This window comes from Acanthaster planci, linkage group LG17, assembly GCF_054643075.1.
Source record: "Acanthaster planci isolate LZ-2023a linkage group LG17, COTS_SCS, whole genome shotgun sequence".
NCBI classification, from domain to species: Eukaryota; Metazoa; Echinodermata; class Asteroidea; order Valvatida; family Acanthasteridae; genus Acanthaster; species Acanthaster planci.
Genome location: NC_141793.1, coordinates 5405713 through 5426995, shown reverse-complemented (window position 1 = coordinate 5426995; position 21283 = coordinate 5405713). Strand labels below are relative to the sequence as shown.

The window sequence follows — 21283 nt, the reverse complement described above, 5'->3', positions numbered from 1 at the left end:
AATGTAATTTGAGCACGTGAATTAGAAGCCATTACTGCGGTGGCACAACGCTCGTGGACAGGTGGTATGCGCGGGTTGCATGCAGCTTCGATCAACAGGGTGTCGTGATTTGCCATAGGCCTATACACAAGCGCGTCAAGCTGAAGAATGTGCGTGTGAGTGCGGTCCCACTGCAGTTATGGCGTCTAATCAGATTATTCTATTGGATAACCTTCAAGAGGAATATACCATAAAATGAACGGGGGTGTTCGGGAAAATGAAAGTAAACTTTTAGCACAAAATCGGTGGAAATCCATCATATGTTGACTTCTTTTGACTCTTTGAATATAAGGGTATTTATGAATGGTAATAAATATGTGCTTGGCCGGTCTTTAACGTTCAAGACCTTGCTCAGGAGGACGAACGCTGATATGCCCTCACCTGCGACTCGGGCATTAGTCGCGTCCATTCTCCTGAGCCGGTCCTAAACGCACGTTCAAGACCAGCCAAACACATACTTATTACCCTATTTGTAGACAGAACGAGTTTATGATTTTTAAGGCTGCATGTTAAATAAAGTACTGTGATATTGATGACAAAGGTCAACTGATACTCAATTCATCTTGACAATCCATGATATTAGTAAGGAATTCAACAACAACAACCCGGTCGACGTTGCATTGCTCGATTTCACTGAAGCATTCGATAAGGTTCCCCACCGTCGTCTATTAGCGAAGCTATATTATTATGGTCTAGGGGGAGAAATTACCACTTGTGTGGAAAATTTCCCAAAGGCTCGCACCCAATGTGTCGTTGTCAATGGGCATTTCTCACCCCCTGCATTGGCAACGTCTGGAGTGCCACAGGGGACTATGACGGGACCTCTTTGGTTCTTATTGTACATCAATGATATGCCAAACAACATCACCTCCAAGACCAGACTATTTGCAGATGGCTGCATCCTCTACACACCAGTGTCAGCAGACCGAGGTAGGGGCCTACAAGTGCGCTTCAGCATGATCTGCAATCACTAGCAGGCTGGCAAGACATCTGGATGATGGACTTTAATCCCAATAAGTGGGAAGAGGAACCCACCTCAACACTCTTACATCTTTTGTGGCCGCAAGCTGGATTGTGTGGCATCCCACCCATATCTCGAAGTACATATCTCTAACACTCTAAGTTGGAATGTACACACCCAAGAAGTCGTCTCCAAAGCCCAAAGGGTTCAAAATGTCATAAGAAGAAACCTTTGGAGCTGCGACATGAAAGTGAAGGCAACTGTATATTCGACACTAGTGAGACCTCTGCTTGAGTATGCAACGGCTGCGTGGGATCCCTATACTAAAACCAATATACAATCATTGGAAAGAGTCCAACGGCAGGCTGCCAGATTTTGTAGCAACAACTACAGTAGGGTCGAGGGCTCTATAACCAGTGCCCTAAATAAGCTGGGTTGGGAAACTCTCTAGTCAAGAAGGAGAAACCAGAGACTTTGTATGCTCTACAAGATGAAATACGGATTGGTTGACGTATAACCTAGATGAGTTCGTCCAGCCTAACACGAGGAAAACTAAGGGAAATGACGAAAAAATTCTACAAATTCGTCATAAGTCTAAAGCATTCCAGGACTCATGTTTTTGTTTCCACTATAAAAGACTGGAACAATCTACTCGCTTTCGTTGTACATAGTTCTTCACTGGATGTATTCAAATCCAAGCTAAAGCAGCACCGCTAAAATGATTTGGTCTAGTCATTCCACACGCAGTGCGCTTCTCAGAAGTTAGCGTGGATATGTTTTGGAGGACATTTTGCTGACCAAACCATTCGGATTCAGAAAACGTAATGATATTAGAAGCCACTTATACCTGTTGTAGTTTGTACTGTGGTGCTCTCTGTTGCAGTTGTTTCAGGCGCAGTAGTCATGACCGTCGTTGTAAACACCTCAGTGGTTGTTGGCCGAGGCGTGGTTGTTGTAGGAACCTCTGTTGACGTTACTCGAATTGTTGTTACTTCGGTTGTTGTTGGAAGCTCTTCATTGGAAAAAATATGGAAACCAAAATTAATGATATACTTCCTGTGCAAAACCTTGAAGTCACAATCTGATTACTGGTGTTTATGTTTAAGATACTGTGTTGTCTTGCCAGAGGCACAGCAAGGCGTGAAAAGAAAAAGATTGTTCGACAACTTGTTTGAAATGAAACTTTGGTTTACTTGTAGACGGTGTCTCTGTAGAGATCTTGGTGGTTGTCTCCTTAGTTGTAGATGTCGTCGGCGTAGTGCTGACAGTAGTGGTAGTTGTAATGTGCTCAGTTGTTGACGGCATTGTAGCTGTGGTAGGCACAGTCGTGATCTCTGAAGTCGTTAGATTGGTTGTCGTTGTTTCTGTTGTGGACTCCTCTAATAATAACAATAATAAAAAGAATTTCCATACTTAATTGAAACATGATCAACTATTGTATGTACAACAAAAACTGGATGACTTTGTCCGTTTACAAAAAGACAAAACTTTGATCAAATAAATAATTTCTGGAACTGAAATTTGAAGTAGAAAAGAAATCGATTTTGGGTTGCATCTGATACTGTCTTAATTTGCCTTAAAAAGGAGAGCTTTTAGATATTGAAATACATCAGCTAACCTGTCCTTGTTACAACAGTTGTCCTTTTTGTCGTTGTGGCCTCGGGAGAACTAACTACTATTGTCGTGGTCACTCCCTCTGGAGTAGTTTCCTCAGTCACAAGCTCAGTGGTCGCTGTAGTAGTTTCTTTAAATTCAAAGTGTTAAAACAAAATGAACTTTTTTCCAGCAACTAATTGCAAAGAGTTGGATGATGTTTAAATTAAGCCCGATCGTCCTGAAGTCTCATCCTTTTAAAAGATCAGCTTTGCGAGACTGAAATTGCTCAGCTGTGGAAGTTACTTCATGTTTTGTACGATAATCATGCAGAGAAAAGATGTCCTGATATTTCAACCCCATCCTCGGTTATCATGTAAAGTGCAGTTTTACAGTTGTTAGTCAAAGCAATATAGGCCTACGCAGTCCCATGTCCCACACTAGAGTACCTGTTGTTTGTGTCGTAAACAGAGGAGTGCTAATGGCTTTTGTGGTTCCAGTAGTGGGCGTGGATGTCCGAATAGGAGTGGTTGTTCGGAAAGGCGTGGTGGTCACAATCGGCAATGTTGTCTCAATTGGTGTAGTCGAGACAAGAAGAGTGGTGGTGGACTTTCCCGTTGTTGTCGTTAGTATAGGCGTTGTAGTAATTGGCTGGGTAGTTGTTTCAACAACAATTGTAGTACTAACTGTCGTTGGTACGGTTGCATTTTAAAGGAAAAAGAAAAATGAGCAGTACGGAAATGCGTCTTACACATTTTCACTCGTAATTTTCCTCAGAAACACAGCGTCAAAATAACCTTTCACAATGCCATGTACAAAAACTGACCCAGATGGCTTCACTGTGCAAGTATTTCTTACGCTACATCTTTTTTCAAGCATTTTAAGGTGCACCTCATTTAATTTTTACGGAAGAATTTTATGTGCTGTTTTACGCACACTGACTTACATTATTGTTAATTCTACCATAAGGAAGGAATGGCTTTCGTGTTCCATATTTGGTTTACGACCCCTTTCTCCAGGATGAAGTGTCTTCCTTACTGAACAAGTTGAAATGTGTGCGTGTGGGAGAGAACTTTTTTAGGAAGTGAAAAAACATTACTTGGAAACGTTATTTCACCTCCCTATGGAGAGGGGATGATACTTTTTCATACGGATGAAAAATATGGGCGATTCACAAAAGCAAGCCCCAAAGAGTTTGCGCCGCGCCCTCCAATCACAATGTGCAAAATCTGTCGACCCTATCCAAAGGAGCATTGGGTTGAGAGATTTTGTGCATTGTAATTGGCCAACGCGTTGCAAACTCTTGGACGCGCGCTATTGTGAAACGTCGGTTTTGAATATTCAGACAATTTACACTGTGAAAAAATACATATGTGTGTCTGGAACGTTTGGAATGAAATAAAGTGCTGCACTCTGGGAACGCTAGGGATGGTCTCGATCTCGGCTGATGAAATCGTTAAAGATATAGGAGAACCCTCTGCAAAAAAATACAACAAAAGTAATAGCACCAAAAGGAACAGGAGAATCACACTAGAGCATTGGCGTCTCCAGGATTGATTCCAAAGAAGCAAACCACTTTCTTCCGGGGGAGGATGGGGGAGGAGCGTTCATCAGCTAAGAACGGGTAAACGATTAACAGAGGGGCAATTTTCTTTCTTTTTAAGGCAAATTGGTGATTTCCAACCCTTTCGTTTGTTTCATTTTGTTCATTTCCCCCATTTTAGTTGTTTTTTTCAAAAGGATTGCCCTTTGCCCCCTCTTGCTTACCGTAGTCAATTAAAGAGCACTACTGCAGAGTTAAACGCTAGTTGTCCCTTCGTGGTTAGGTCTAATATACGAGTTTTACCTTTTGCTGTGGTACAGATGTCGGTGCAGCTCCACACATATGTAATCCGAACATTTTCTGAATCCCCGACAGAAATCTCCTTACACTCGCATTTAGAACATCCATCAGTGAAGGGTGCTGACCCTGGCTGAAAAACAAAGTTACGGCTATATGCTAATTCAAATAAATGATCATTTGAGAATTTCTGTCTTCATTTTCATCGACCTATCCGGATACCTGATTCTACAAAACTACAACAGAGGCAGAAACAAAAACAGTGTCCTGTTTGATGGAAAAAATGGAAGAAAACGTACATTCGTGCGTTATTGTTGGACATGTGCACTCAGATGCCTTTTAAGGTGCTCTTTTCACTTTGAAATATGCTTTAAGAACGCATTTTAGTAACCTAGAATTTGATTTTTCGCTTATTACGTCATATTAAGTTTGCACTCCCAAATTTTTGATAATCAATCCAATATCCAAATTCGAAGAATAAGCACAGCCTGACGTGGTTGGCATTAAACTTGGATAATTTTGTTATCTTCGTTCTATACCACATGCTAGACAAACGATTGACTTCGTTAAGATGTGAATACAGGAAAGTTGACAGAAACTTTCAAGGAATAGATATTAGAAATAAAAATAAGGTTGAACAACACTGAATAGTGAAAGGGCACTGCTTTGACTCCCAGTTCTCTCTTAATAGACTCTGCGTAAGACTCATGGTAGCAAGTACGAATTTGCAGCGGGGAGAACACCAATGGGAGCTGCAGGTAGGCAGGGACTTGACAGTAATACACGTCAAGTGTAATGTTGTCGGGGAAAAAGAAGTAGTGGACTCTTAGGACAAAATTGCATTAGCTCTCTACTCTCATCCGACTGAATGCGATTACTTAAACTAGCCAATTGTACCTCCAAAAGTATTTTTCAATACATGAAGGTATCAAAATTAAGGTGTGGAATGAAATTACTGCAAGGACGTGATTAAATTAGATAAATTACTTCAATTGTAATGGCATAAGCTAAAATGTCATGGAAAGAGGTGGCACCGAATTGTGTGACCCTTAGAGTACTAAGAATCAGTGAAAAAAATGAAACCAATGGAACGTCAAACATAGCAAAACAGCAACAAAATACCAGAGACAGCACTATACCCTCCAAAACTGAAAATCTCTTACCCAGCATTCTGGCGTCGTCCCAGGCGTCTGTGTGGGACAAAACTCCAGCCACACACACATGTCAGTTTCCCAACTAAATCCCAATACACTCAGGACACTGCCATCAAAGCTGTTACTGTCTCGCAAGTACCCAGGTTGGCAAACACATGTTGTCGGATGTCCATAATCCGGAGCAAAGAAACGGTCACACGAATCTACGGTGGGGAATGGGGGCTCACCAGGGCCGGATGGGTTGTATTCTTGGTCTTTACACGAGATCGACTGGTTTACATGACACTCCGTGCGTTCGACACATTCTAGAAAAAAAAGACACTGATAGTAGACCTCCACTTTTTTAAAAAGTATAGTGTTGCTGCTTCTTGAAAATGTAGCAAAGCAAATAATTAGTTTGACTGGCAGATCTCTGCACATATAATCAGTAGCGTATCCAGGTCTCGGGGCAGGGGCTGCAACGTATTTTGTTTGCGAACACGGCTGTACAAATGTGCTTTCGTGGCAACAAATTCGCCTTCCTTTCACGTTCACCTGAACTGTGAACTGGTATTTACGACAACTGCCAAATGCAGAGAAATTATAAGCAGAAATGTTCTGCAGCAGAAGTCGCTCAAGTTGAATGGAAGAACCAAAATGATACCTTGCAGGAACGGTGTATTGGACAAGTGTCAAAAGATGAAAGATCTTTTCATAATAACTCATTAACTACATTATAACATTCTAACTCATATATGCATTCTCTGTATGAAGGCCAACATGTAAACCAATTTGTTTAACGATTGTAGTAAACTTTGACACAGACATCAACGGAATTGCTGTTTTGACATTTCTCAACACGCCGTTAAATGGGCCTCAGGTGTTTCGTGGCGTCACTGGTCCAGGTTTTTAGCTGTACTATTTTTCCAGAAAAGGTATTAATTTTTTTAAATAAATTTTAAAGAATAAGCCTTTTCTGGGTTCAACTGGAAGCAAAAGTCAGCTTAATTTTTTCGCGTTAAAAAAGGAAAACTGACTTTATTACTTGCTGTAAAAAAAGATGGGGGTGTCTAATGATTGATTATATTTGGGTTAAAAAAACCAAGGGTTAATGACTTGTAATTTTATACCTGATGATGTCATCAGTTGGTAAACCCTGTTTGGACGCCTTGGGATCAGGGCTGATGTTAATTTCAACTTTCAAGTTTATGCATTTCCCATTTAAAAAATAAAGCAGAGAACTACTGTCTGGAAATACAGAAGAAATATTGAATCGAAAGATTTATAAAACGTTACCGGGTTGAGCCCAGTAGCCTTGAAAACATGAACAAGTGATTGCTCATTCTCTACCTTAGATTGCCATTCCAAACCTGCCATGATGCTGCAGCCCCTCCCTCCCTCCGCGTCTTGATCTATTCGACATCTTTTATCACAAGGTTATCTACTGTGTATTGGTTCGATCCCCTTATAAATTGTGACTAGATTTTTTCCTGATTGAATATCCCCACTAGCTAAAGGTTGGCCGCTGCCCTCAGCAATGCGCTCGCCACCACCAGCACCCCTTTCCCTTGGTCACGTCATGTCACTTGGCTCTACGATTTCCTATCCAATCAGTTTTCCCTTTTGCCTCACCAACTCTGTATTCATTATCTCGTGGCTTGGGGGAATCTGAACCGTATCCTTTGTCACTACGCGGCAGGGAAATGGGAAGGAGGCGTTGCCACTGCATGAAATAGTTTGGTTGTCTATTCTTAGCTGAGGTTGATCCAGATCCAACGTAGTACCCATCGCAAGCAGAAATTATATCTTGGAAATAGCCTGATGCGTGGTTAAGGACTAAATAATGACCTGAACCTTCACGTAGTGTTCCTCTGTCGACAGGTTCACCACTGAACTTCCTCTCACAGTCAAAGGAGTGTCATCGGCCTAGCGAATAATAGTCTACCATAGGTTTCAGGTCAGGTCTTCTGGTCTCTTCTTTTGTTCCAATTCATCCATGGAAATGATTGGTTCGGTGGATCTGCTACATAGTTTGTACTGGATTCTTTTTATTCACAGGTATTCTGGCATTCCTAATTTTACTTCACTTTACTTTGTCTTTTTCTCCCTTTGGGCCTGTCAGTTAATTCCTTCAAAAATGTTCTAAACCACTGCAGCTGTGGCAGGTCTCATTTTCCCTAGCCTGTATGGCTTGCATGCAGTTCGTCGTGTGGTCTTGACTATCCATTTCGCCGCGGGAGCGCCTTGATCAAAGGCTACATTTTCCCAGACTTCCCAGTCCCTTTTATGCTGACCCATTTCTTGTTTTCCACAGTCTTTACGCTACGCGAAGCTGTGGTCCAACACCACATCGGTTTTCAAGGTCGGTCATTTTCACTTGTGGTGCAGTTAACTGTTCAGACAAAGTTTGCGTCTCCCGGATGCATTTCTCTCTTACGACAGATTCCACGTACCATGTACCACATTGGGCTCACTGCCTCTGTCTCTCTGTTTAAACAGAGCCGCCGGTATTGCTCCATCTAAGGACTTCGGGGAGCCCTAAATATTCCAGCTTCCACTTTTGCATGCGTTATGGCATCCTTGAAATGCCCCCTTGTGAGTCTTCCCCACGAATTTCCAAGCACCTGATTGGCCTGCACATTCAGGTTTGACTCAAAGTGATTCGCTCCAAGGAATGTCTCCAGAATATCTGTCTGGAACAAAAACTGTTCTTGCTGCTCCAGGGATCTTCTCATCCCGTGCACCAATCTTCCCTTCTTGGTCTGCCGAGGGCTCCTCTGGATTCCTGCTTTCAATCGTCGCTTGGCGCCGACCCTTTCGGCAGTCCCTCTCTCTTCATCGGCAAAGTAACCTTTGAGAGTTGTTGTTGATTCAAGCCTATCCAAACAGCGTACTTCACGTGCCTGGCACGTGATATCCACTTGGCTCACCTACAATTCTCGTTGTTTTCTGTGCGTAGGGCTACCTCATAATGTCTACTTGAGTTGAAGCTATGTTGATCATTGCTCCCACTGCAGACTGCCAAAATGCTACCACATTGCCCGGGGGATGTCTGCATTCCTGTCGTTAGGGTGCTGAAAACAAGTGGCACACGCGGTGGAACCTTGGCTGTGTTTGAAAGCCCCAACTGACAGTAAAGATTCCTGGTAATGCAGAAGGTCCAACATCCACACCTCTTGTGGAATGCTTTCTTACTCCTGCGGCTCCTCGTAGCCTGAGTTGTTGGTTGACTATTGCCCCTGGTATCTGTATGCTGTTCATGGGAGGAGGGGTACTCAGTGGAATGGGGTACTCAGTGGAGTGAAAATCGACGATCTTCGGGCTTGTGCTCCCAGATAGCCCACCCATCCACGTTGCAGTGTCCTCTCTTCTCCATCAGCCGTCTATCCTGACAACCCTCCTTGAACAAACCACTACAGATTTCACTGCTGATATCACTGGAGACAGCTGTAGCTTTGTCACTCCCTTGACTGGTTGAAGTATGTTGGTTGCTCCACTTGTTGTACCTCCAACAGTCGCACTGCCTCTTGAGAGAAGTCACTGCCCTGATACCGGGATACCACTCCTGGGTGAACCTCTTTTACTAAGTGTCTCGCCAGTGCCACCAATGCTTGCTTTTTCTGCTCCTGTTTGGTTGTCTTTTTCTTCCTCCAGCCTTGCACTTTACCCTTGAAACCTTCATACTTAAGTTGGTGTAGGCCCAGATCCAACCCCACAACACTGAGACAGTAAGTCAAGAACAGCTGAATCATTCATCATCGGCCATTCCTTTGTGATCTACAGAACATTCAAATGTTTTTACCACTTTCAGAATCAAGCAATAATTAACGCCGTACAAGAAGTGCCAAAAGGGTCAAGGTGTATCTTCTTTTTCGAAGATATCTGAAGGGACTCCAAGCTCAACATAGTACTCCACGGTTGCCAATCATCTGGAAAGTTTGCCACGTACCACATTCGCCTCAGCAAATACATCTTGTCTTGTTGAAATTCTGTCTGCACGGGGGTCAAGTGCACGTCTACTTAGGCCAAGACTGGACGCTGTGGCACTGCCGTGCCGAACTTCATTCAAATCAGTGTTGCAATATCACGGCAATACGACAGTAGCTGCGCTAAACACCAAACCTGAACAGAACTCGAATAATATTTGTTTTCAAATACGTATAAACGGGGGTGGGGTGGTATTTTTTCGTTGCCTTCAGGAAAAGAAGTGTAAGGACAGTTCCTGGGTTTGGGACGTACATTTTGCACGATTGAAGATGGCTATAGCCATACAGATGAAGCGGATTGAAGTCCCAATAAAAGACATGATACAACAATCTAACAGAAAATTCTTGGAGGGGGGCTGTAGTGGATATTGGTTAAAACCGGCCGTATTCAAACTCACATAGGTAGTCCTATCGATTCTTTAGAATACAATTCCGTGCTTAGTTTGGACTAGTTGGAACCTTTTTATTTCCACCACATGCCATTTAATACACTTTCTTGCTCGAAAAAAGTTTTTCTTTGTTAATTGTTTGCAGAAATTCAACTGATTGTTTGGGTGTAAGAGGTACATAATCGAGGGGCTGCGACGCAAGGCACCATCTCTTAAATTGGTGGCGCTGTGGAAAGCGGACGATATACGTACAGGACGTCTGGGCAATTCTGGTTTGAGATGGTTCGCGACCTACATGTTTAATTCAACTGGAAGTTCAGAAGAACAGTAGCACTTGCAAAATGTCAGGAAATTATGTTGGAGTAATAAGCTTGTCAGTCAAGGCACACTTGCAGCCACAGCATACAGCATGCATGTTGAGCCGCTCCCACGGCCCCCGACCGGCCATGCGCCCCGCGGTACTACCACTGCAGGCTGACATGCACCTGTTCAAAAACAACATTTATCAACGTTTGAAGAGCAGTGCTCGAGAAATCCAAAACACCGGTGCTGCAGGGAAATTGACACTCTTATTAAATTAATTAGGAGAACTCGAACACTGCTCTATTACCCCAACGTTAAAAAACTCTCAGCAGTAATATTCTTCATTATTTCCATCCCAGTTGCATCTTCCGCGCTATTACCCGCCGTTTGTTCTTCGGACTAACGCTCCCCTGTAGATAAAATGATTGTCACAAACTAAAGCATAACGTACCTGTTGTTGAGACTCCGGTTGTTAGTGCTGTGAAGGAATCAGATTATTACATTGTTATTATTTCAAGGTTTGTACAGCCATGACAATCATGGGAAAAAAGACCACATATGGTAATATGTGGCCGATGGAAACCATTTTCATATGCGGTGAACACAAAGGATTCATGAGGATGTTCCGTAGATAAAACGAGGATGTAAGTAGCTCTTCAGGTTGGAGTCTTTTCAAATTGGAAAATGAGTTGAACATAAATTCCCGTTCACTCTAAATGCGACATGTCGACACAGTCTGATCAAGGAATGTTTAAAAAATGTAACAAAGAATTCTGGTCTCACGTCAATATGTGGAAGTGCTCTCGCTCGCTAAACAGTAAAGTTCTCAAGCAGAATAACTTAAGTCGACATTTAATTTTTTTTCATCGCAATATAAGACTTTTGGTTGTAATAGTGAAATTCCTAGAGAACATCTGGTTTGGTTTCCTCAACATAAAATAGCAAATAGATAATTACAGGAAGTTGTTGCTTCGGTTGACTTTGTAGTTGGAATGGTGCTTAGCCTAGGTGTTATGGTAGGTGGTCCGGTGGTTATTGGCGAAGGTGTCAATGTTTCAGTTGTTGCTTCAGGTGTGGTCGTGACCTCTTCTGAAAAAAAGAATTTAGAACTGTGATACGATTGGCGTTATAGGAAAAGTGTCCTACGGAACCTGTTCATCGAATAATATACTTAGCTGGCAGTCGCTTTAGTATCAGCGTAGCTCGCAGGAGGGAGTAAGGGAATTGCTCCTTTAATATTTTTGTAAGAAAGTGCCCTTTCATATCACGAGTGCCCATTTTATCTCCCATATTTTTAACAAGTGACTTGTTCACCGTAAGTTGTCCAACTGACTTGAATGTTTCCCAGGAAGAAGTTTATTTAGAGCACATGATGAGAATTGACACTGTTCCATACAGGATTGTCAGTAATTTCGTTCTGCATTCATCAGACCTTAGTTCGAAAACAGTACTATGATTTCAATGGTGGATCAGGGGCATTTGGGGGGCGGGCGGATTTTTTTCTGGGAATGGAGTAAATGAATGGGAATTACATAGGCCAATTGTACCCTTTTGTGGTCTTTATGAGTAGACAGGCTGTTTTGAGGTCTTTATACACACGATTGGAAGGGGGAGGGTGCATGACCGTCTTGCGATTCGGGTGATTCACAATAGCGCTTTCCACTAGTTGGCAACGCGTTGGCTAATCACAATGTGCGAAATCTGTCGACCGAATGGTCGTTTAGAAAGGGTCGATAGATTTCGCGTATTGTGATTGGTCAACGCGTTAAAAACCCTTGGAGTCGCGCTCTTGTGAATCACCCGTATTCAACGGCTGTTACTAAACTGAATCGGTTTATACATATCCAAACATCAGTGGAGGTCGGGTTAAATACCGGTAGGAAATAAGTCCTTTCAGAAGGGATGCCGAATGCCTGATTCCTCAATTAACGTCCTCATCAAAACGATGTTGCTACGTATCTCTTCCAGAATGTCAAATTATTCCGGGGTACTGTAGTTTGGCTTACTCTGAGGTATACTATACTTTGAGTAGTCGTAAGAGCTTTAGTTGTTGTGGGCGCTTTTGAGTAACAGGATTAATGAAAATTAATATAAATTAGTAGAGACTCCTTTTGACAGTACTTTTATTCAGAAACATCCTTTCAACTTTCCGTAACTCTTGATACACTAAACATATTCATTAAATCTGAAATTATTGTTCCTTTCTATGGACAGGAACAGTTTCATATTATTCAAGTTCTTACAATTCAAGCAGACATTGCTCCAGTAGTAAGAATTTGCCGATTCTAGTCCAATTTTTCCCCTTGGGTACCTACTCGACCCCTAAAATTGAAAAAAAAAACCTCCTCTGTTCCAAACCTGAGAGGGAGGAGTCACCTGCTACAATTCGTTCTCCTAAAAATTGAAATATAATAAAAAAAAAATTAAACTCGCCAAACCAAAAAAAGCAAGATGCCTCACCGGAAACGGGTAAAACACAAGTCAAAACAGAAGCAACAAGTCAAACAAACCAAACAAAGCAAAGCTGTATAGACTGCAACGGCTGCAAAAATTCCAATTTTTGTATAAAGTGCGGTAACTGCAAAAATAGTACCGATTCTGGCAGTAACTTTTTGGTAAATATTGTACATGTGGCAAACGCTTAGTATTATGTATTGACTGTAAAGATTGTCTCGAATGCAACGAATGTAAAATTTTGTCAAAACTGTGTCAACTGTATACACTGTAAGGAATGTTTTGATTGTAGTAACTGCTTTAATTGTTTTAACTGTTCTGGTTTAAAAGAGTGTAGACACTATGTAAATAACGAACCAAACTTCAAGTCATGGCACACTATTTACATTTAATTCAACAGGTTTAATAATAAAATAATAAAATTGAAGAGAATTTTAAACATGTTTTTACAAATATTATCAAGCGCTTACCAAACAAGCGAAACGTCACCGAATCAAAATGCCAGACTGGTTTAGAGACCTGCCGTCCCCAAGTATCACCAATGGAAAGAAACATCAGTTTTAGTTTAAAACATCGAATCTACAACGTTCCTCTACCAGAGTCGCAGAGACTCAGGCGCTACACACGCAAAGACTTAATACTAGCGATCACAGAGAACCTAAAACAATTTAAATATCTGGATCACAAAACTAATCAACAATTGCTCCAAGTGGTACAACATAACCAATCACGACCGATCGCTGATGGTAAACAAGGTCGCATGCTCAAAAAAAAACACTTGATCAAAGCGATCAAACCTTATGCACGACCAGAAACGTTTGAAGAAGTAGACGTTCGACAGATCAAACGATTCCAAGGAAACCTTAGAAACTGGGAAATACGACCTCATATCTTCAAAAACGATTTAGTCCACTTCTTCAGTTCTCACCAATAAATACATCAAAGCAAGAGCTTTTTCTGGTTTGCAAGAAATAGGTTCTTACAAACTACAAACGGTGATTAAAACCCTGCGAAGAGGAAGTGGCCTCTTTTGGAGAGGCCACTGGAGCTTAACTCTTAACGTTCATTCAACTGTTTGAGTTCTGACATAATTAGTACACAATTTTCGTGAGATACGTCACCATACTTGATTGCAAGAGATACATATTCTTCGATAGTGTTTAACTTGGCGTCTGCCATTACTCTGATTTGGTCGTGTTTTTTAGTTTTTGCCGTTAAACGTTTAGATGCATAATTAAGTAGGGCATAAAAAGTAAACGCACCTATACTGCTTCCTTCCAACGCGAGGCCAGTAGGAACGCTTATAACTACCATGATTGCGGAGATGCCCACTGCTGCTGTCACTACTTTCAGTAGTTCGACCTTGTGTTCCACATATTGTATCGCGCATATCCCCCTCTTTAGCTTTTTGTAAGAGGCCTCTCATGGTTACGTTCTTGTAAAACCCGAGCTTTGATGTCTTCAATCTTTTGGAGTCTGTAGACTTTGGTTTCTACCGGTTCGCTTTTGTAAGGGTCACCACTCTTTAGAGTAGGATAAAGGTTCGTTGTCATGTCCTTTTAATGTATGTGTTTCATATTTCAAATGTCAAAATGCTCAGTTCAATGATCATTCTAGTGTTTTGATTTTGCAAGAGTTCTCCTAGTACGAAAAAGGTCAACTCATTTAGGTATCGGCTTTTTAACTTTTCAGGTGATTCAAATTCACTGCGGAATTGTTGATTGGTCCACACTGCTTGTAAGATGTCTAAAGACTGCCCGTTATAAAAGTTAACGTAGGTGTTAAACTGAATACAATGACTCAACACAACTGGGTCAAGTTGTAACCAGCTTCAAAGATTATGTTTTTGAAAACGGCTTTGTCGCCTTTTGAGTTATCAGTGATGTGCTACAATTTAATTTTGCGGGTTTTCAAACTAATAAAATGCGTACGTTTCCATCTGATTTGACATCCTTTGTTATATAATAGACTAACTTTATGGACGGCATCGCTCCAGTGTTTTTCTGAAAATTTTCTTCTGACTTCGTTAGGCGTTTCGTTTGTAACCACGATATGAAAGCACACTGCAACAAGCGACCTGGGTATTTGTCCCCTAGAGGTCTTACCTTGTAAAACTTGGTTTAACTTATAGTCTTTGAGTCCTACTTAGTCTTTTGTAAATTGTATTTTCAGTTTTTTTAGGACTTTGTTTGCTTTAGACTTAGGCTTCAACGTCTGTATAAGGCTGTAATCTTTTATAGCAATCGAGACAGTTAATAAATAAGTTTTCTCTTCTTTTATTTGTGTGCTTACAAGTGTCTTCTTTTATTTTCACATATGCTGTTGCCGGAGGTTTTTCAATGATCAAAGTATACACTCTTCTAAATGCGGTGGGAGAAACATTGTTTTATAGTAAGTTAATCTTTTTATAACAATAACCACCTTTTCGCAATGAAACGATGGTTCAATAATAGACTAAACTTAAAGCATTCACATTGAGATCTATAAAGCTATGATTTCAATATAATGTATTTATTTAAAGTTTGTTTTTAGTTTAATCTGAGTCTGAGTCGTTGTTATCGTTGTCAGATCCTCCTAACACTTGCAACGCCGTTTTGTCTGAAACGAATCTTGTACCGTAGGCCATTTTTAACAACGCTTTGTCGACTTTATAACGCTGTCGTCACAAGACAAAGATCCATGTGTACCGTAATATACGTCTTGGATATAGATCAACGAGGCAGCGTGACAACGTTTATCATTATTTTTGCGGAGTTGGTCTTGCAATATTAGATTTTTATGTTGGTTAAACAACGAGGTCATGGTTTACAACTTAACATACATGCGTTGGTTTTTTTTGGTCTGGGTGTGGTCCTTTGACTACAAATTCTTTCTTTTCTAGATCGTCTAAATCGCGACTGGCTTTGTAAGCGTTAATCCTATTTTGTGGAATGACAGACTTTTTGTTTGCGTGCGTGCCGATGTAATTGTAAGCTGCCAAGTTTATATCGTCGAGTATTTCCACCATGGGCTCTTGAAGTTAAGAACAGGTTTGATATCTGACTAGGTTTATTGCTTCTTTTTTCTTGACGTTAAATTTGTACAGTAGATCTACTTTGTAACTGATCTTTTTGGCATCATAATCAACTGACGCTTTTCTTTATTATCGTGGTAATAAAAATGGGTGAATAACACTGCGTATGTTTGTTGCTCTTTTCAAGATGGCTTCTGCTATCACTAGTCTGTCTGGATCAAAAGGACAGTATACAACGTTAAGGTCTAGATTGTCAGCGTTTATTGCCGTTCTTGATTGTCGGTTATAATATAAGTTTGGTTTGACATGGTTGTTTTTTGGTTTGGCGAGTTTTAAAAACGTTTTGATAATATATTTTAAGTTTTAGGAGAACCAGATGTAGCGAGCGTAGCAAGTGGCTCCTCCGTTTTAGGTTTGGAACAGATGATTTTTTTTTCAATTTTAGGGGTCGGGTGGGTACCCAAGGGAGAAAAAAGGGACTAGAATCGGCCAATTCCTATTACTGCTCCTTATTTCAGATACCGTGCACGATATGGGGCCGATGGGTACCCCCCCAACACGTCCAATCCCGATACACACTCTAGACTAGAAGTCTGTAAAGAATTCCTGAGATTCCGATCAAACAATGACCAACACAAAGGCGGGGAGGGGGCGTTCTCTCCGTCCCATATCTTGCATCATATGGGACCAACACAAGACCTCCTGCCTGAATTCAAGCCAAAAGCTATTCAAATGAACCCCAACAAAAGCATTCCATTGTCGTTCACCCTGTTACTTGTGACTGGTCTTGTGAATGGTCTTGTGCACAGTCTTGTGTCTGGTCTTGTCAAAGGTCTTTAATGGTCACGACACTATTTTCTACAACCAACAGCAGGTTGACTTGTTTACTTACCGAAATGCTCACAGCCGTTGAACACAACCTTGAAGCTGTCATTTTGAAGGGGGTTCAGTATGTAGACTTCTATTTCCACAACGTATGGTGTGTCGGGTGGAAGAGCAATCCTCTGTCCAGGTACTCCGTCAAATACGCCGTAGCCATTCGAGCTCCGTAAGGGTACCAGCTCATCCGTGTCACTGGGCGTGACCTTAAACGCAACCTTCACGACTTCGAGGTTGTCGTTGTCCTTGTAGATTGTGACAGACGTAACTTCAGTTCTTGGAGTAAAAGTAACCGACAGGTGGGACCCTGAATAAGGGTTAGTCTCACTGGGAGAGTTGCTTGGCTTCCAGAAATCGTTTGGACCGATAGAGATGCCATTCTCAGTAGCTCTGCTCAAAGACACCGGTTCGTAACGGTCTAGGTTTTCGTTGCACACTCTCTCGGTTGTAGTTGGGACAGTGATAGTTGGTAGGCCTATTTTGGTAGAAAGAAAGATGATACAAAGTAACCGATAGTTTAATAACGCCGGCAGGCATAACAACTTCAGACATTCAACTAACCAAAACGTCAGCAATTGCCACTTCATGTACAACCCCGTGGATTCGATTTTTCATTATAACGTTGTGTACTGGGCGTAGTTGTTGGGGGCCCAGTTGGAGTAAGAGCTGGAAAAAGTAAAAAAAAAAAACTGTTTCCAACTTGCAACGTATCGAAAAGACAAAGATCTGAATCGTTTGGGCATTCGAATAGGTTGTTAATGCTTGAATAATAACGAAAAGTCCAAAGTGTGTCTAATTAGTGCTACTCCTCCAACCCGTCATTAAATCTGCCAACCTTTTCTTGATATAGCTTTTCCAGTTCACAGGATGGATTCATACATGAGATGTGTTCCCGTTAAAGGTGCACCAAAGATGAGTTACTGGATATGTCATTCAAAATGAGTAATCCTCGTTTTCAGAAAACAAAAAATCACATGATTCCTTTTTCATGTACCTCGATAAATGGAACATTGAATAGCCCTGAAAACAGACATTGGCCGAGAATTTGTTAATTTTAGAGGGCCATACTGTGTACTGCATGGCAACTGCATACCATTAATTGACATTTTAACAACGTAGAATCATTCTTTATTTCATTCTGTTTCAACTGCGATACCTGACTTCGAAACATTGAAACTTACCAACATGCTCACAGCCGTTGAACACAACCTTGAAGCTGTCATTTTGAAGGGGGTTCAGTATGTAGACTTCTATTTCCACAACGTATGGTGTGTCGGGTGGAAGTACAATCCTCTGTCCAGGTACTCCGTCAAATACGTCATAGCCATTCGATCTCCGTAAGGGTAGCAGCTCCTCCCGGTCACCGGGCTTGACTTTAAACGCAACCTTCACGACTTCGAGGTTCTCGTTGCCCATGTAGATGGTGACAGACGTTACTTCAGTTTTTGGAGTAAAAGTAACCGACAGGTGGGACCCTGAATAAGGGTTAGTCTCATTGGGAGGGTTGCTTGGCTTCCAGAAATCGTTTGGACCGATAGAGATGCCATTCTCTGTAGCTCTGCTCAAAGACACCGGATCGTAATGGTCCAGGTTTTCGTTGCACACTCTCTCGGTTGTAGTTGGTACTTTGGTAAAAAAAAAATAAGAACAATAAAACAAATCAATTTTAAATATGGGCCTAAAGTTATTTAATTCGACATTAAAGTACCGGGCGTAGTTTCTTGGGGCCCAGTTGGAGTAAGAGCTATGGACAAATTTAAGAAAATATGTATCCAATTATTCAAATCTACAAAACGATGGCAGTGTTTTGCGCAATGATAGCTTGCAGATCGTTGTATCTGGCGGTGTCTGTGGCCGTTTCCAAATCATTTTCAGAAACGGTAGAGGCCTAGGTACTGTTCTTTGGATTTGCATCTAACGAACCCTCCCACAGATCGTTTGGTGTCTGCACAATAGTATCCATCGCATCCTCCAACAGGTGGGACGTAGTGCTTTTGAGGAAGATGCGCCCATGATCTTCCCTACTGTGCTCAGAAAAGAGGTTTCCTCAATGGTTGTCCATTACTCCCGTCCACCCTGTTTTTGTAGAGTGGTATGACAAGGAACTTTTTGAATTGCCCCCCCCCGAAAAGCTTGATACGTTGCTGCCACGTGGTCAAGTCAAATGTGTATGATTGGGTGTAACATGACAGGGCCCCCCGCCCACTACCACAAATCGACCAGTTACGATTGGTCACATACCATATCAACTACCGTTTTTGAACAGTGTAGCTGACATACAATAATTAAATAATTCTCAAAAAGAATGTCCAAATTTGTAAAAGAAATCGAGTGACCAAAAGAAAAAGGTTAAATTCAGCATACACCGGCAAAAACAATCAAGCACTCGAAATTGGGTTTATGCCACCCTTCAGTATCTCAAAATCTTGTCCAGGATCAATTGCAGTAACCTTGTGGGGAGAGTGAATCCTTTCCCCGCAAGTAGCTGTGCATTTATTGAGGGGGAGATCTGGAGGAATTTTGCAATGGTCAGTTTTTTAAGTGGTTTGCAGTTTCCAGAGACTGACCTCGGATCACTCAACACATTTTCTCTGTGGTCACGTGTCACGTGTGTAAGACTGAATCAGATGGTTCTTTGGAAAAAAAATAAAATCTTTGTATAAATATGTACATTTTGCTTCACTTGCTCATTAAATGTACACGTTGTGTTACCTCTGCCCGTTGTAATACCTCCATATCCATTAAGTTTTGAATTCAAAACTAGAAGTATTCACCTTCATATTTTTGAAAGGTTCCCTTGCCAGAATTGTCTGATCATGATTGCGACAACAGATTTTCAGTATTTTACATCAGAAGATATTAACAAAATACAAAGCAGCATTATGCTTAACTTACCGTACAATATGCAATGATTTTTTGGCTAATGAAAAAAACATACAGCAAGATTGTTTGAGATACAGGGTAGTACAGGATCTGTTCTTGTGATCTGTTCTTGTTAATGTCCTTTTGTGCAGTAACATTGCCAGATAAAATACAAATATAGTTGTATTCGCCTGAAATAAGACCGTAGCTTTCCAGCAACAGAAAACAATCCAAAGAAACTTTGTGTTTTATGAAAGGGACGACGTATATTTTTTTTCCAAATGAGGAATAAAGGGGTGCAGTCCTTTGCCTGTGGCTCTTCTGTTACCAGGTGACCTCGAGTGGCCTGCTTGCCCAAAACCGCAAGGGGGGTTGGGGTAGGGGGAGAATGTGTATACAAATACTGATAACTTCATTCCAGGAACATTCCTCTGCAATACCTTCAGTTTATCCTCAACTTTCTCCCAGACGAGATTTAGATAAAAAAGGTGGCTCCTTGCAGCATCTCTTTGTTATCAAATTCTTAAGGTGAAAACATGCCTTATTATTTCAATTAGGTCTCGTGAAAGTGACGCAGGGGAGGGAAAGGTTTTTCTCAAAGCAGCTCGAAAATTAAACAAGTCAGTGCAGTGAAGACTGCAATAAATCTTATACTTCTTAATTGGGCCAATCTTGTACAATCGCGGTAGAATCTACAGTGTATCCACCTCCTATCAAGCGCTCAAGGCGGACTGTTTATGTTCTCCGTGATATACAGGACTGGTGTCGTTTCAAATAATGTAGTGAAAAGACAAGAGGGTGTCCACTTGCCTTTCGTCAGATTGTTTTATGTATACGAAACGACGACTTGGGATAAGGGTTGATGTTAGTTTCAACTTTCAAGTTTATGCATTTCCCATTTAAAAAATAAAGCAGAGAACTACTGTCTGGAAATACAGAAGAAATATTGAATCGAAAGATTTATAAAAAAATGACCGGGTTGAGCCCAGTAGCCTTGAAAACATGAGCAAGTGACTGCTCATTCTCTACCTTAGATTGCCATTCCAAACCTGCCATGATGCTGCAGCCCCCCCCCCGCGTCTTGATCTATTTGGCATCTTTTATCACAAGGTTATCTACTGTGTATTGGTCCGATCCCTTTATAAATTGTGACTAGATTTTTTCCTGATTGAATATCCCCACTAGCTAAAGGTTGGCTGCTGCCCTCAGCAATGCGCTCGCCGCCACCACCTGCACCCCTTTCCGTTGGTCACGTCGTGTCACTTGGCTCTACGGTTTCCTATCCAATCAGTTTTCCCTTTTGCCTCACCAACTCTGTATTAATTGTCTCGTGGCTTGGGGGAATCTGAACCGTATCCTTTGTCACTACGCGGCAGGGAAATGAGAAGGAGGCGTTGCCACTGCATGAAATGGTTCAGTTGACTATTCTCAGCTGAGGTTGATCCAGATCCAACGTAGTACTCGTCGCAAGCAGAAAGTATACCTTTGAAATACCCTGATAAGTGGTTCAGGACTAAACAACAACCTCAACCTTCATGCAGTGTTCCTCTGTCGACAGGTTCACCACTGAAATTCCTCTCACAGTCACAGGAGTGTCATTGGCCTAGCGAATAATAGTCTGCCATAGGTTTCAGGTAAGGTCCCAGGTCAGGTCTTCTGGTCTCATCTATTGTTCCAATTCATCGATGGAAATGATTGGTTCGGTGGATCTGCTACATAGTTTGTACTGGATTCTTTTTATTCGCAGGAATTCTGGCATTCCTAATTTTACTTCACTTGACTTGGTCCTTTTCTCCCTTTGGGCCTGTCGGGGCCTGTCTGTTTCTACCAA

The 21283-nt window shown here is 41.5% G+C and overlaps 1 protein-coding gene across 4 annotated transcripts in view; it reads right to left on the bottom strand.

The window, feature by feature from the left end:
- LOC110990692 (uncharacterized) overlaps positions 1-21283 on the bottom strand; it is a 110956-nt gene that overhangs the window by 15664 nt on the left and 74009 nt on the right. For 3 of the 4 annotated variants that reach the window (XM_087148005.1, XM_087148006.1, XM_087148007.1), the window contains 10 exons: positions 17772-18215; positions 16604-17065; positions 11202-11333; positions 10696-10722; positions 5597-5892; positions 4440-4566; positions 3043-3279; positions 2619-2744; positions 2194-2379; positions 1848-2012 (listed from right to left, as the gene is read on the bottom strand). In XM_087148005.1, coding sequence (XP_087004131.1) covers positions 1848-2012; positions 2194-2379; positions 2619-2744; positions 3043-3279; positions 4440-4566; positions 5597-5892; positions 10696-10722; positions 11202-11333; positions 16604-17065; positions 17772-18215 — 2202 coding nt within the window. The remainder of the gene's footprint in view (positions 1-1847; positions 2013-2193; positions 2380-2618; positions 2745-3042; positions 3280-4439; positions 4567-5596; positions 5893-10695; positions 10723-11201; positions 11334-16603; positions 17066-17771; positions 18216-21283) is intronic. The other variant, XM_087148008.1, reaches the window with a different exon arrangement.